The 16,349-nt window shown below is 45.8% G+C and overlaps 1 protein-coding gene across 1 annotated transcript in view; it reads left to right on the forward strand.

Moving 5' to 3' along the window:
- The window catches only part of ARG1 (arginase 1), a 221,880-nt gene that overhangs the window by 171,211 nt on the left and 34,320 nt on the right, over positions 1 to 16,349 (forward strand). Inside the window, exon 7 of the mRNA XM_069234881.1 lies at positions 15,731 to 15,867. Within this exon, the coding sequence (XP_069090982.1) occupies positions 15,731 to 15,867 (137 nt within the window). The remainder of the gene's footprint in view (positions 1 to 15,730; positions 15,868 to 16,349) is intronic.

A 16,349-nucleotide genomic window follows, 5' to 3' on the forward strand; every position in this document is an offset into this window, starting at 1 on the left:
TGCAGGTACCTGTGTGTGAGGGCACCCCTGCATGAGCAGAGGTGTCCCCACGAACTCTAGCTCCATTTTCATGGACTTTGTGAGTGTGGGGAAGCCATTTTACGCATGTAGTGGACATCGGTCACGTCCTATGTGCAGCTACATAATGGTAACTTCGAACCTAGGCATAGTCAGTATCAAACATGTCAGAATCATACCCCAATATTGTTGCCAGTATTGGAAGTATGATTCCATGCACTCTGGGGGCTCGTTAGAGGACCCCCAGCGTTGCCCCTACCAGCTTTCTGGGGTGTTCTGGGCAGGGGGTGTTCCTGGCAGCCGAAGCTGCTGCCACCCCTTTGGCAGATGTCTGCCCTCATGTCGGTTGATCAGCTCAAGCCCAGGAAGGCAGAACAAAGGATTTTCTTAGGGAGAGTGGGGTAACACCCTCTTCCTTTGGAAATAGGTGTTACATGGCTTGGGAGGGGTAACCTCCCGAGCTACTGGTATGCTTTGAAGAGCACATTTGGTGCCTCCCTTGCATAAACCAGTCTGCATCAGTTCAGGTACCTCCAGTCCCTGCTCTGGAGTGAAACTGGACAATGGAAAGGAGAGTGACCACTCCCTTGTACATCACTACCCTAGGGGTGGTGCCCAGCGCTCCTCCGGAGGGTCCCTTAATTCTGCTATCTTAAATCGAACTGGGCAGAGTCCTCTGGAAGCATCTGAGTGACCTGGTCAGGCAGGTGACATCAGAACCCCTCCTGATAGGTGGTCACCTGGCCAGGTGACCAATCCCCCTTTCTAGGGCTATTTAGGGTCTCCATCTTGGGTGGGTCCTCAGATTCAGCTTGCAAGATTCCAGCAGAACTCCTCTGCAACCTCTACTTCGACTTCGGACCACTGGAACTGCGACTGGACCCTCCAGGAACCGAAAATCTGCATCCACAACAAGGATTCTGCTTGTGTCATTGTTTCCTTCAAGCTTCTGCAACATTTTCCCAGCTGTGCATCCTCTGAGGGCGGTAAGTCTTCAGCCTGCATGAGAAGGAAGGAGCAATCTCTCTTGGAGTGAAGGAGTCACTCCCCTGCATCTGCAGGCACCAACTGCAATGACGACCGGCTGCGTGGATCTCCTCTCATCCTGAGCTGCATGGATCCTGCATCACAGGTGGTGGTCTGGAGTGGTCCCCTTGGTCCTCTCTGCCAGCTATCCATCGTGGTGAAGGTAAGCCCTTGCCGTCCCAGGCAGGACAGTTCCCCCATGCACAGCATCTCTTACAGCTACCAAGGCTTGCTCGCATGTCCTCCAAGGGATCTTCAGGCTCTGTGTAGCCCCAGCTCCCGCACACTTCCCTCTGATGCACAGCCCTCTGCTTGCTTCTCCTATTGGTGTGGGACCCTTCTTCAGTTATCCTGTGTGGGCTCCTCTGCGACTCCTGAGTCCTCTTCCAGTGAGTCTTCTATGGGGACTGTCTTTTCTTCTGTGGACTCTCTGCATTGGTGAGGGTCCCCTGAGACTTCCCCGTGGGTTGAGTCCTCCTGGACCTTGCTGATCCCCAGCAGCACCACTTTCCCTCTACTGCAACTCTTGCCTTTGCCAAGGCTTGTTGGTGGCTTTTCCACACCACAGACAGACTGCAATCTTCTATCCACATTGGGAGGTAGACTGCATCCTCCAGGAACTCTTCACTGACCTCAAGACTGCATTGTTGACTATCTACGTCCTACTGTCTACCAACTCCTGCAGCCACAGACGAGTGGGTGGTGGCTCCTGACACCACCGGACACTCCTGTGACTTCTGGAATTGGCCCACTTCTTTTTCAGGTCTTCCTCTGCAGGAATCCACTACTGCTTTCTTGCAGTCTTGTCTGGGTTTTGCGTTATCCTAATTTTCAGTCCTTTTGGTAGATTAGGGAAAATCCAGTAACTTACTTGTTTCTTCCCGGTCGCTGGGGGGCACTGTGGGACTTACGTTTGGGGTTTCCTAGTTCCTCCTGCTCCCCTCTACAGATTCCACTTACCTGGATGGGGGTCCTGCATGCGCGTTCCACTTTTTTATTATGTGGTTTAAGCTCCCCCTAGGGTCACTATTGCCTATTGCTATTGCACTGTTTTCTATTGCTATTTATGCCTATTTCTGATTACTAGTGTACATATTTAGTGTGTTTACTTACCTTCTGTTGGGGTAAATGCATATCTTGTATTTTTGGTAATTGTGAAATAAAGAACCTTTTTTTGTAACACTAATGCCCTCATTATGTACTTGGCGGGCGAGACCACCATACCAGCGGCGGCGGAAATTTCTGTCACCTGCATGGTGGTCTCGACCGCCACATAATGTACACATTATGCCTGACCTCCTCATGCCATTGCCACCACTAGTTCCATGGCCAGAACAAACAGTAGGGGGGACAGGGGGTAGCCTTGCCTTGTGCCCCTCTTCTCTGCATTGCCAGCTGAGATCATTCAACCCCTGGAAACTCAGGCCATTGGGGCAGAATAAAGCCGCTGGACCAATGCTATATAATCTGCCCGAGTTCCATCCTACGCATAACTTTATATAGAAAGCTCCATTCCAGGCTATCGAAAGCCTTCTCAATGTCTGCCGCCAGCACCCCTGCTGCACTCTTATCATAAGAGAGGTCATTCATAATTGCTAGGAGCCAGTGGACATTTGTTGCCGTGTTATGGGCATGGATGAACCCCACATAGCCAGGGATGAACCCCGCCTGGTCAGAATGGGCCAGCTTGGTCCTGTAGGAGAGGAGCCACATTCCCAATATTTTGCTAAGGATCTTATAATCCAAATTCAGGATGAACAGGGGTCTCTATGCTCCACAGTGCATCAGTGATTTATCAGGTTTCAATAATGGGACAAATAGTGCTTCTCGGGTCAAAGGCGGGAGCCCTTCCTCTCATTTTGCATCTTGGTACAAGGTTAAGAGTTTTGGAGCCAAGAGGTCAGTTTATGTTGCATAGAACTCTATTGGGAACCCATCTGTACCAAACGTCTTTCCCCTGGCAAGGTCTTTTATGGCCCCTTTAATTTCTTGAACTGTGATATCGCCCCCAGTGCCTCTGCTTCCTCCCCCATGAGTACTGAAAGTCACAGGGGATCCAGGAATTCCTGGGTGGCCGCTGCCTCATGGGGAGTGGTACTTTTATAAAAGTGTTCGTAATCCTGCCTAAAGTGGGCGTTCATTGCAGGCTGCCTGTATATGCTTGTCCCATCTGCAGTCTGCATCTTCACTATCATTGAGCCCCTTTGAGTTGGTGATGCTAGCCATGCCAATAGTGTCCACATCTGCCCCTCAGAATGGGCATATATTTTAATAAACAAAACAATGGAGCCTTTCTACATGACTCGCTACCATCTCTTCCAACTCCAGTAGTCTTGACTGGAGCTCTGGATGCACAGGAAGATTTTTCTCCTCTTACTGCAGTTTATCTTCTGCCTCAAGTGTTTCTTTCAAAAGTATTGGCCATACTCCCACTGATTCTGCTATACATCTCCACCTCAGAACCACCTTGAAGGCGTCCCTTTCTACATGTGGGTTGCTAGCCATGTCAATTTTTTCAGCGAAATAATAGGCTATGTGTTGCCTTATTGTGGTTTGATAGTGTGAGTCCTCTAGTGACTCAGGTTTCAACTTCCAAGTTGGGATGCAAGCATTAATGCAGCCCCAGGTCATGTTTAATTGTATCAGGTTATGGTCTGAAATAGTGCGAGCTAAATTTTCCAGGGCAATCATATCTGGGGTAACAAGAAAGGTGTCAAGGCGTACGTATAAGTTGTGTAGGAGAGAGAAATATAAATAATTGTGTCCATTTGGGTATCTCTGATGTCAGGCATCAATCAGCCCCCACTGCGCCTGCCAGGTTGTAAAATGTCGAGCCACACTAGTTATTGGGGAGTAGTGCAATGGAGGATGGGAACGGTCAATACTTTGTTGGGCCACACAATTAAAGTCACCATCCATCATTATTGATTGCATAAGCTGAGGGGCTAACCGCTCTAAGAGCTTTCCAAAGAAAGCCCTCTGTTCTGTATTAGGTGCATAGAAATTCATTAACAACAAGTCTTGGCCCTCTAATCTGTCCCTCACCACTACATACCTCCCTTCTGGGTCAATAAAACTTTCAATGTGCTGAAAGGGTACCCCTGCCCTTATCCAGATTAATGTTCCTCTGGCATAAGCTGAGTAGGTCATGAAATAAACCCGGCCTCTTCACCGTCTCTGTAGTGCCCTACCCTCCGCCACTGTCCATGAGTTTCCTGAAGCATTGCTATATGTACACCCCTCCTCAGCAGGTAAGAAAATACCTTATATCTTTTGCCCATTGTGTGCATTCCCTTAATGTTCCATGATAAAATCTTGTAAGTTTCTAGTCTAGCCATACTCCCTCTACATGAGACTCCCACTCTTCCTTTCCCAGCCTCCCTCGGAGGGCCGCCCACCACATCTGTTTTGAGAATTGGATCCCATCAGGGCACGACTCAGGGTCCCAACTACAAACAAACCAAAATGAAACTACCCAACTCCCCTTTCCCAGGACAATGTATTGGTTACCCCTCATCCAAACAGTAGATTATCAATTAACCTCTCTAAAGCCATGGCATGGCCCTCTGTTTGATTATACAGGTGTCCGCGTCATGACCGTGCTGGGTCTCCCCACCCATTCTCACTAAAGCTATGATCAGTTTCTATCCCCCCCCCATGGACCCATAGCCCAAGGCCTTGTATTGAGCCCGTGCCAGGGACCAAGGTGTCACTGAGGGTAATCTGGTGGTGTGACGCCAGAGTCCAGAGACTGCCCATGGTCTAGGAATGGGGGGTCAGATAATGTTGTTCGATGTTCCAGGTGTTACAACTGGCATAGTATTCTCCAACGTGCGTGTGGTGAAAGAGTCCTGGTCCGATCTTGACTTGTCCCCGTCCTCGTCTTCTACAATCATTGAGGTTGGGCTCCACCCCGACCACTCAGTGCAGCCACAGCCTCCATTACCTTCTGATGTTCCGGCAGAGTTTCAGCTTTAGAGCCTGCTTGCTTTTAGACTGAGGATGTGGCTTGTTGGGGTTTCATGGCAATCTTCTGTGGAGCTGCGAACCCTTGTCTTCCAAGCGGGTGTGCGTCAATCCATTGCCACAGTGCCTCAGGTATGTGGAATAACTGGGTTCCCTCAGGCGTCACCACTCTGAGATGAGCAGGAAACATCGTGCCATAAGGGATCCCAATTAGTCTTAGTTTTGCCTTGGCTTTTCTGAAGATGGATCTTTGTTTTAGTACTTCCAGTGAGAAATCCAGTAATATTCGAACCGCACTATTGTCCACCCTACAGTCTCCATTTTTCTGTGCTTGCTCCAGAATGTAGTCTCTGTCCTGGGGGGCCCCAGTGGAGGAGGGTGCAAGGGGATCCTATGTGCTCTCTCAAATGTGAAAAACTGTGATAGGCATTCCCCTGCCAGTGTCTCTCGGAGCCAACGTTTGAGATAATCTATCATACTTTTTCCCTCTACTCATTCCGGAAGCCCTATTATCTATAAGTTATTGTGCCTGCACCTGTTTTCAGCATCTTCAGCTCTCAGTTCTAAAGTGTGAATTTTGTGTTCCACTGTGCACAATGTTTTGGTCGTGTCTGATAATGTTGGCATGATCTCGATGATGTTTTTCTCTGTCGTGGAGACCCTCTCCGCAAGGCAACGGTGATCGTCCCTCAGTATAGTCATATCCGTCACCAGTGAGTTGATTTGGTCTCTAGGGCTTCCAGCAAAGCAGTTATGGCTTGAAGTATGTCCTGGAGGGTAGGATCCCCAGTCTGTTCCTTAGCACGCATCTGTGGATTGTCTTGTCGTGGTGTTGAAGAATCCTCATGGCCTCCCCCTGCCTCTCAGGGTCTTTGTTGCATCCAACACACCATTAAAGGCATCTGTGAAAGGTCCAAAGGCTCCCCCGGCTCCTGAAAGCATTCTACTAAGTTGGGTGATCCAGTAGCCTTTTTTGCCAGGGGCAGCAGGCAGTCGTGGTGGGGGGGCTGACATATCCGCCTCACTGCGGAGGAGTATTCCCTGTAAATGCAGCCCCTGTCAGCATCGCCACCAGGGAATTACTCTATTCCCGCATTGGGGGGAGCAAAAGCGCCCTGTGCTGGCAGGGGTTAACTCTGATCGGTCAGCCTATCCAGTCCCCCCGTCTGCCGCTGTTTCCACACTTGAGGTAGAAGTTTTGCCTCCTCCTACTGTCTCTGGCACTGTTGTGCTCACCCTGCCGTAGGCCTACAATGAGTGCTGCCACTCAGCTGCACTCCAGATGGTAAATACAGTCCTCATCTTTGCCGCCAGGAACATCAGCTCTCCGGCATTCCCCCCGCCGACCACTGCGGTGTTCTCATGCAATTGCGGTCATCATGCCATGCCCAACGCTGCTGCAGCTCTCACCTGAAACAGAGAACTTGGGTGATTGTGCAGCCCCCCTCCGTCCCCTGTATACACAATTCTAGGTGGCCTCATGTCAGTCTCCTCCTGCCTGAGCCGCTTCCTCTTGGTCTCACCGGCCTTTACCTTCTGTGCAGCCGCCCTTGTCTCGATGGGCGCTGCGAGGAGTCATCTTTGTCCTAGCAGGCATTAAGCCGGTCAGCATTACTCCGGGCTTCGTGGAGGCAGTCCGGATTCCCCACCCGGGTATCGTTCTCTCCTGCGCCCAAGCACAGCCTTCTTATTCGGCCACAATCTTGCTCCGGCATGAGTGCAGCCTACCTGAGAACTATTCTTTTTGCGACTCCCACACAGCCGATGTCAGGCTCCCCAGCGCCCGCAGGATTTATGCTAGGGCGTCAGCTTTAACACGGGTGCTCTGGGGGATCATTCCGCAATCAGGATGGCATACGATGGTGGTCCCGGGTGGGAGCCTCACAGAAAAGCTGCTGCCTCCATCAGCGGTAAGCCACGCCCCCACTGTCAAAGATGTCAAGGATTGGTTTTAAAAACACTGTCCATTCATAAAGGGAGAGCAAGTACCATCCAGCCCTGCATCCTGGTAATTTTAGGTCATCCTACTACATTCAAAAATCCCACCAAATAAGGCCAACTGAGGCAAAACACATAGGCTCTTTCAGAGCACTAAACCTTGCAAACAGTATAAATGCCCATGATAGTTAGGATTGCATCTTTTGGTGTGTAAGGTGTAGGACTAATATCAAAGGAATATAGCAAGTTCAATATAATACCATCCACTAGACGTACTAAACTCAAAATTTGAAGTTCATTGAGTTTCCTTTTACTGGTTCTATTTGAATGCATCACCTTCTTAGCAATTGTTTTTTCTAAATGACCAGCTATTGGTTGAGATGGTAAGGTCCTCAGGGGAACATAAGAAAAAGTGTCAAGGCTTGTTCAATACGGTAAAGGGATTAGTTGTCAAGATAAGGATTAGACATAAGATCAATACATTATAAAGTTGACTAATTACAGAAATGAATAACTAGTAGACCCTCAATTCACTAAACGATTCAATGTTCCAGCATTTATGGGCTCATTAGGACATTGGCGGTCCCACCACAGGACCACCAATGCCACAGGGAGGACACCACCTCCAGGCTGGTGGCGTCCACCCAGTCGTATTTCAATGTTCCCGCAGGGCTGACCGGCAGGAACTCAGTATTGCAACGTTCCCGCTGGGCTGACTGGTAGGAACAGTGCTAAGGTATTGGCCTCAGCTTCCTTAGGTCTGCTGAGGCCAATACCATAGCACACCAGCACCCTTGGAATGGGCACAGTTTGCAAAGCAGACAGTGCGCATTCCAAAGGTGATGGGGAGGGTGGCCCCTGCACAGCCCATGCCATGGGCAGTGGAGGAGCCCCCCTGGGCCCCCTGACACTGGCTTGCAGAAAGCCAGTGCTGGGGGGCTTGCAGAAAGCCAGTGCCAGGTGTGCTATGGGATCCCTTCCATGAAAAGGCTGGCAAAAAGTTGAGTTGTAATCAGCGCAGCGGCGCTGAGCGCATCACCAATGTGGCTGACTACAACAATGTTCCTGGCGGGGATGGTAGTCTTCAGGTGCTCCCGCCCACCTGTGTTGTAATGTGGTGGTCGGACCGCCTGGAGTCAGGCGGTCTGACCATCACTGCGGGGCTGGCGATCTCATGACCACCAGCCTCATAATCAGGCCCTTAGTAAGGTATTACTGAAACAATAGCAAAGAGACATAAAAAGCCACAACTACTCTTATTTTGTTTATTTGGACTTGAAGAGCTTCATAATAAATCGAACTTAACAAAATAGGTCCTTCTATAAACACTTACTGCAGATAAATATGTATATTGAAGACAGTGGATCAGTAATATATCTACTTTTTCCCGAACTAACTCCAATTAACAATTTCAATAGTTTCAGAAACAAAAGAAAAACAGCATTATAACACAAACCAAAATGACTGAAATTAGTTAAATAATTATAGTGCTACCTTCACTGCAACAAATAGCAGAAGTAACAAAGTTGAGAGGGCATACCTCAGCACATCTTTAATCCTATAAATACTTTAACCACCTCACTGACAAAGGGCCTGATTACGACTTTGGTGGTCGAACTGACCCGACCGCCAAAGACAAGGGGCAGAGGCTGCCATCATACCGGTGCCCCCCCATCGGATTACGATCCACCAGGCTGACCGGTGGAAACATCGTATTACGATGTTTTAGCAGGTCAGACCGGCAGAGACAGTGCCACAGCATTGGCCCCAGCTCTCTTAAGGGAGGCGAGGCCAATGCTGTGGTACACTAGCACCCTCAGAGTGTGTACTGTCTGCAGTGCAGACAGTGCCCATTCCGAGGGTGCTGGCAGGGGGCCCCCAGAACTGGCTTACTGCCAGCCTTTTCATGGTGTCGAACCCCACCATGAAAAGGTTGGCGGAAAGAGGACCCCTGATCAACACAGCAGCACAGAACTCAGCGCCGCTGTGGGTGACCACGATTCGACCACCACCACCCCATTGGAAACCATGTTCCTGATGGTGGCAGCGGTCCCCTGGTGGTCTGACCGCCAGGGTCGTAAACTGGCGGTTGTTCAGCCAGGAGTGTGGTGGGCCAACCATCACCGCGGGTCTGGCGGTCTTAAGACTGCCAGACTCATAATGAGGCCCAAAGTCTGTAAAGCCTGTTATAAGGGGTACAATATATAATAAACAAGCAGAGATTAGTACAATGAATTTTCACTGCAGGTATAAGACTTCTCCTATATACACACTAAGGCCCGTATTTATACTTTTTTTGCGCCACATTTGCGTCGTTTTTTGACGCAAAAACGGCGCAAATTTGCAAAATGCCATTGTATTTTGTAGGTTTGCGCTGTTTTGCGCCAAAAAGCGGCGCAAATGCGGCGCTAAAAAAAAGTATAAATACGGGCCTAAAAGAATTAACAATGCTGCCTACAATTTCTAATTATTAGCGCTATGTACGGTGCTGTTTTGTATCTCCTATTTATATGAAATGTAATGTTACTCTATTAGGATCTATAGATCATGCTTGCACCTGAAGGCCTCATGGCTCTAACTCTCACACACTAAAATTAATGAAAAAGCTCACACACTACCATTACATGGAAAAAGTATTGCTGTTGTCCATTTTCTAAACACAGAGAGTGAATTAATTAATTTAAAAACAAAAGGTGCTGGTTACATTCTTTAGCAGCAAGCACAGAAATGAATTCTCCACCTAGTTTAGTTATTTTTAAATGAGGATTTTGTAAAGTATATATGGTATGACAGTGTAGTTGAACTAGAATGCACTTTGTCAAAAAGGCAGGAGTGATCTACGTATTCACTTGTAAATGATACTCAAAACATTGAAGGAAATAATTTTGATAACTGGAAGCCAGTAGAGCCTGGCAAGCAGTGGAGAGGCATTAGAAAATGTGGCAGACTGCATTGTAGTCTGTGCGGCTTAATTTTAAACTATTTGTAGCCTTTGAATTTGCTGTTTGGATATACTTTAAAATAAAGCATTACAATAAGCTAGTTGCTAGCCAGTGGTGGCTGCAATCACTGTCTCTCTGGCATCCTGTTGCCGCCAATCAAAAAATAGGTTTCAGTCATATAAGCAGGTAGAAGCAAGAGGCACACACTGAGAAAACCTGAGCTTCCAGTTTGAAAGATGAATCAAGTCGGAACCCTAGTTTCCTAACTGAAGGGTGACAGGTTTGTGGTATCCTAAGTTTGAAGGTTACAGGATCTTTGACAAGGTCAATTAATCTCTGCCCCCGAGGATGCCCAGGCCCATATTCTTATTTTCCTTCTTCCAACTTACGTTTTAGGATGCTAGAGAAACACAGGAGAGTTCAAATCAACTTTTCAAACCTATTAACCATGTAAACTATTTGGTCACACATTAAATCCAGGTGGCAAAGGATAAAGTTCAAAAGGTTATTACAAATTAAGAGACAACTGATGTAAATGAATCTCAAGAACATGCTATATAATTACAATATCACCAAAGGGCGAAGTAAAGCATCAAATGAGGTTAAATTGTATAAGCATAAGGCACATGAGATTTTCATTGGAAGCAATACAAAAGATGAGAAACAGAATCTGATGATCCGTATATAAGTCATGGTCCTCTTGTCCAATCATTCAAGAAACTAAATTAATCTAAATACCATAATCTAAACTCAAGGGGAATCCTAATTAAATTTCAGGAGTTAAAGGAAAGTGTCAGTTTAGCAACAACCTCAATAGAAGTTCTTATAGAGAAGTGATGCACAGCAGAAGGCCACACAAAGGAATAAAGAGTAGAGAGGTTTGTACCCCTCCAAGTCTCAAGGTAATCTGCCCTTGTCTAACTTGGTGAATACCAATTAAACCTACAGAACCTTTGAGAGGCCTACGTCATCAACATCAGTAGTTTTCCATCTTTGGTGTACAGTTGAAATTGGGAGCTCCCATCATACCACACATCCCGCGAACTGGACATCAGGATAGCCTTGAATGTCTCTTTGTGTCTGGTACGCAAACAGGAGTCTTTTCTTCTCAGTTTGTTAGCGCTCCTTTATCCTTGCCAAAATATCCTCGTGTACCCCACTATTTTCAATACACACAACATACCTTTCCTTAACTATGGATTCTCACAAACACACCTGCATGGAAAGAACATTGCAACATGAGCAAAAGTCCACGTTTAAGGATAAACACAAGAAATCAAATATTTCCGGCCTTTGGTTATGTTAATGTAATAAGGCATTGAATGAACATTCGAAATACATGATTATAAGTACATTTTGCAACTATAAATGGAAACGAGAATTATAAATGAAACACAATTACATGCAGTTTCACCATCATACTATAATCAGAGTACACAAGTATAAATGTTCAGGAGTACTACATTTCAGTATTTTAAAATCAAACATTAGAACACACATATATATATGAATTTCTAATTCTTTACTGTTAATGCACCTTTAGTAATACAATGTAGATGCTCCACTTTACATCAGTAATGTTAATACACATGATATATGTACTGTCAATTACAATATGTCATTTCTGTAACATATGATAGTGCAAACAAAATTATGCGTGACCACCATCAAGAGAACATCTTCCATGCATGTTTTAACCATTTTCTGTCTGCTCATCCTTTAACGAATTTTAAATAAGAAGGAAGATGTTCAGAAACACATCCACCTCCATTAAGCTTAAAAATAAGCTGGGCATCATCTGTGTAAAAATAAGTGCACATGAGATAGAATAAAAGAGGGCTAGTAAAAGTATTAAGAAGTAAAGGGGTAAGCTGAATCTTGGGGAACTCTTGTAGCTAAATCAGAAGGGTCAGCAACATATTGTTGAAGCATAGCTTATTGAGTACAATTTATCAGAAGTGATTTACGCCATTGAAGAGCAGTATGGCAAATGTCTTTGTCTGCCACTCTAGCTAACAAGATCGTATAATCAAAATTATCAAGGAATGCCAACAAGTCCAGCAATATCATGACACAGGTGGAGTGGCTTTTGACAACCTTCTGAAGGTCATCTTGTATGGTTCTTAATGCAGCTTATTTTCTTCTTTTGGGTGGAAAGCTATGGTGGTGCCCACAAGGATTGCTGATGGCACAAAAAACTGCATATTCGAGAAGCAAATATGCTTTCAATAATCTTTGCTGCTGTCGGCAGAAGAGTGATAGGATGATCATTTTGAAGGCTCAAGCTGTGTTTTGTTTAACAATGGTCTACCAATGCCTTGTTTAAGAGGACTAGTGACTACTCCACTTATAAAGACAACAAGATTATGCCATACAATACTTCCTTGATGAAAAGAGTGTTTTTTGTTTAACACATCCACTGGGACCAGCACCATGGAACTCAACCAACCTGGACGTTCTGTACACACATTTGTAGTTCAAACTGTTAAAGGACACTACAACAAATTCAGTTAATATCTTTAGCGCAGATATTTCTACAACCAAACCACTTGTAGAGAACAGAACATTAATTAAGATATCACACAGGGACTCAAAATAGCTTGCATTTTTCTATGTTTGAGTGCAGTTGGCTAGCCAAATCTGACCTTTTTTCCCAGGGCAGTGAAATGTGTAAACTCAGTTGATGGTTGATCAGTACTTTTGTATCCAACATGAGTTTCTGCAGGAGGTGTGAATAATTTGATTTTAATGGAGCTGATACAGATTTATAAAGCATTTATGAGGCAGCAAGCACTGAAACTTGCTTTGTGCATCATGCTGGGCTTGAATGTTTTATTTATATTTTCTAGCTTCACCCCTTCCCCCCATTCCTCTTTCAGCAGTTTAAAGTCTACAAATGAATACTTTGAAGAGCGATAAAGCTTGATGTGAGTGAGGTCATGAGGATGTGAAAGGTTGTTATGAATCCACTGTTCTCTTCTAATTATTATAGGTTAACAGAAGACACACAGTATTTTTGGGTTGCACAGGAGATATTTGTTGTATTAGACCTCTGGGGTGGATAATTCAGAGGGTTTGCTTAAGACAGGCATTGCATGGTTGAGCCCCTATTAATAGGGATGTGTAATATGTCTTCTTAGGTCTTTAGTTGTCTTTGTAGAGCTCTTCCTTTAATTCTTGCATTCAGTCTTAGCAATCTGTATCACTACTCTCCAGGTACTGAACCAATCTTGTCATCTAGGTCAGCTCTCCTTTGCACAACATGTTAATGGATGTATTCCCTGGTTTCAGTGTTTAGGACTGGATTAGCACCTTCAGGAAGATCAATTATTACCAATTCTTTCAAATACACATAGTGGGATTTTGGCTCCATCTAGGCAAGTATTTTTCTCTTACCTTAAAGAAACATTGCACATTACATTAGTTATCCCATATATGCATCATATACAAAAAGTAATCCTTTTCGTTTTTGTAGTTGCACTGAAACAGCATGCATCTTAAAAATGTTTTTAGTCAAGAGTTAATTTTCATCCACTGGAGTTCTTCACACTGATTATAAAAGCTGACATTAATAACCCACACACTTACTGTTTGCATACTTTTGCATATGCAAACCAGACCTATTGGTTTGTGTTCACAATGGAGGGTAACTTACTCAACGTAAGATCAGCTCTGCATTGTATAGTAGCTCAACTGTGTCTCCTCTGGAATATCCACCCATTCTGTTGTGGGAACGTTTGCCCACCGGCAGGATTTTCAAAGTTGGTTGAGTTACGTTCACCTACATAATGTACAATATGTTGCATATGTCTCCCTTGTCATGATCAAGGTATAACCATGTTTCTCTCAGTCTCATAATGTGGCATTTTTCATCTTTTATGCAGTGTGTATCAAGAGTTTGTGTGTGGAAAGAATTAACATGGATCAAGGACATTTTGGCCCTCATTCTGACCTTGGCGGGCGGCGGAGGCCGCCCGCCAAAGTCCCGCCGTCAGGTTACCGTTCCGCGGTCGAAAGACCGCGGCGGTAATTCTGACTTTCCCGCTGGGCTGGCGGGCGGTCGCCTTCAGGCCGCCCGCCAGCCCAGCGGGAAAGAGGCTTCCACGATGAAGCCGGCTCGGAATCGAGCCGGCGGAGTGGAAGCTGTGCGACGGGTGCAGTTGCACCCGTCGCGTATTTCACTGTCTGCGCAGCAGACAGTGAAATACATTTAGGGGCCCTCTTACGGGGGCCCCTGCAATGCCCATGCCAGTGGCATGGGCACTGCAGGGGCCCCCAGGGGCCCCGCGACCCCCCCTACCGACATCCGGATCCCGGCGGTCGGACCGCCGGGACCTGGATGGCGGTAGGGGGGGTCGGAATCCCCTCGGCGGCGCAGCAAGCTGCGCCGCCTTGGAGGATTCAATGGGGCGGCGGTACACTGGCGGGAGCCCGCCAGTGTTGCCGGTCCGACCGCGGCTTTACCGCCGCGGTCGGAATCCCCATTGGAGCACCGCCGGCCTGTCGGCGGTGCTCCCGCGGTCCTCCGCCCTGGCGGTCTTTGACCGCCAGGGTCAGAATGACCGCCTTTATAAGTGTAGCTTTAGTCATGACCAGTGGATTAGACCGCTTCAAAATGTGTTCCAGAACGTCAAGGATAAATCATCTTGGAAATTGTGTTGTCAGCATGCACACTGGATCATGGTTAGGGGTTCCACAGAAGTGGAAGCTGTGACATCTTGGATGGTTCCATGTGTTGTGCTAAGAGGTTTCCACATTTTTGTTACATGAGCACTCATGCTGGAATGGGGCTTTAGTTCCATCATACAGATGTTAGTCTATTGTGTAAGGTTGCTGTAGGGCCAAGGGTTGCTCTTCTTCCCTTCGTAAGATAGTAGTATTCAGAACACTGCAACTATTGGTGACTGCAATAGGGAACCACAAGGAATACAAAAGGGACCATAAGGCAAGCAGGAAGAATGGACTTCGTTATTTCCTGTCCCCGATTGCTAAATAGTGCCTTCTAGGAATTGTATTAAGTAATTTTGCCAAGAATATTGGATGCTTAAATGAGTAACCTCTGTAAAGACTTTAAACATGGGTTGAATCTAGAAAGGTGGAAAGACAATAGTGATGTTCGATTTTTTTAGTCATTAGGAATATTCATAATTAATAACTAAGTGACAATGCAAAAGTACATCCAGCAATGAACAATCTAGTCAGTGTTTAATGGTAGCTTCACGAAGTAGGTTCAAACTAGGTTCTTCCTAACCAGCTTACAGCCCTTCTTCACTTCAAATGAATGGATCACAAGGGAAGGGCCAATCATTGCTGTGTAATGTGCACAAGCTAGGATGGACACTTTCATTCTGCTCTGAAAAGTGGAAATTGAACAGAGACCAAACAAGTGGAAAGCACACTGATATGCATATGAATACCTGATACCAAGCAAAATGCCTCATAACAGTCAGTGAATTTGTTCTATTTCGCCGTAGCTTTAAAAAAAAAAAAATTACTTCATTGTATGTTCAAATGTTATGTAATTTATAACATCTGTACAAATGGAATAGACAATTGGCATGCCTGCACCAGTCGCCCCAAAAGCATCAATGTAAATGTAGTTCAAAGCAAGCAGTCTGTTCAATCATGTCTTTCAGTATTCACTTCCAAATCAAGCACAGCCATTGCTGGACAGATCTTTAACTATGTTTGTTTGGTACTTGTGGAACTTGTCAGAAGAGAGGAGTTACATGTGTTTTGGTTTATGACATGCTGCTCTGAATTTTATTTATGAAACATGTCCTGATGTCTTGTTTGCAAACCATTGTTAACACATATATATGTAATGATTTTTCTTAAAGTACATCAAGGCCAATCCATCTAAGCTTTGACGTGGATGGTTTGGATCCCAGTGTGGCCCCAGCTACAGGCACGCCAGTCCAGGGAGGTCTGACATACAGGGAGGGATTGTACATCACCGAACAACTTCACAAAACAGGTATGTACAAGAAAGAAGATCCAGGCAAATGACCAATGATAAATTTAGGAAGAACATATTCTTTCACTTGTATAAATAAACACCCAAAGAAGGCAAAGTGATGTTTATTCAGTTGGAGATACCGGTAGAAGCATTAGCAAAACTGTGATTTTAATGCAAGCAGCACATGCTGCTATCAGCCCTACATATGGCCTACACACAGGAGGGACACAAGGCACCATCTGTAATTTCAAATTCAGGGCCACTGTTAAAGTGAGAGCGCATGAAGTTATTAGGATTCCTACATTTGCATGGTGTCATGTAGCAAACAAAATTAAAAACTACATTTTCCACGTGTGTATACTACCACTACAGAAGAAATCACTAAGGCAAAATAGGCATCAGGAGGATGTGACGAATGTCTGCTTCTAGAGAGGTGGCAAACACTTCGTGGGCCCCCTCACCCCTCTGTGCAATGATGCACCCGTGGGTGAGGGGCCATG

This window comes from Pleurodeles waltl, chromosome 5 (genome assembly GCF_031143425.1).
Source record: "Pleurodeles waltl isolate 20211129_DDA chromosome 5, aPleWal1.hap1.20221129, whole genome shotgun sequence".
Taxonomy (NCBI): Eukaryota; Metazoa; Chordata; class Amphibia; order Caudata; family Salamandridae; genus Pleurodeles; species Pleurodeles waltl.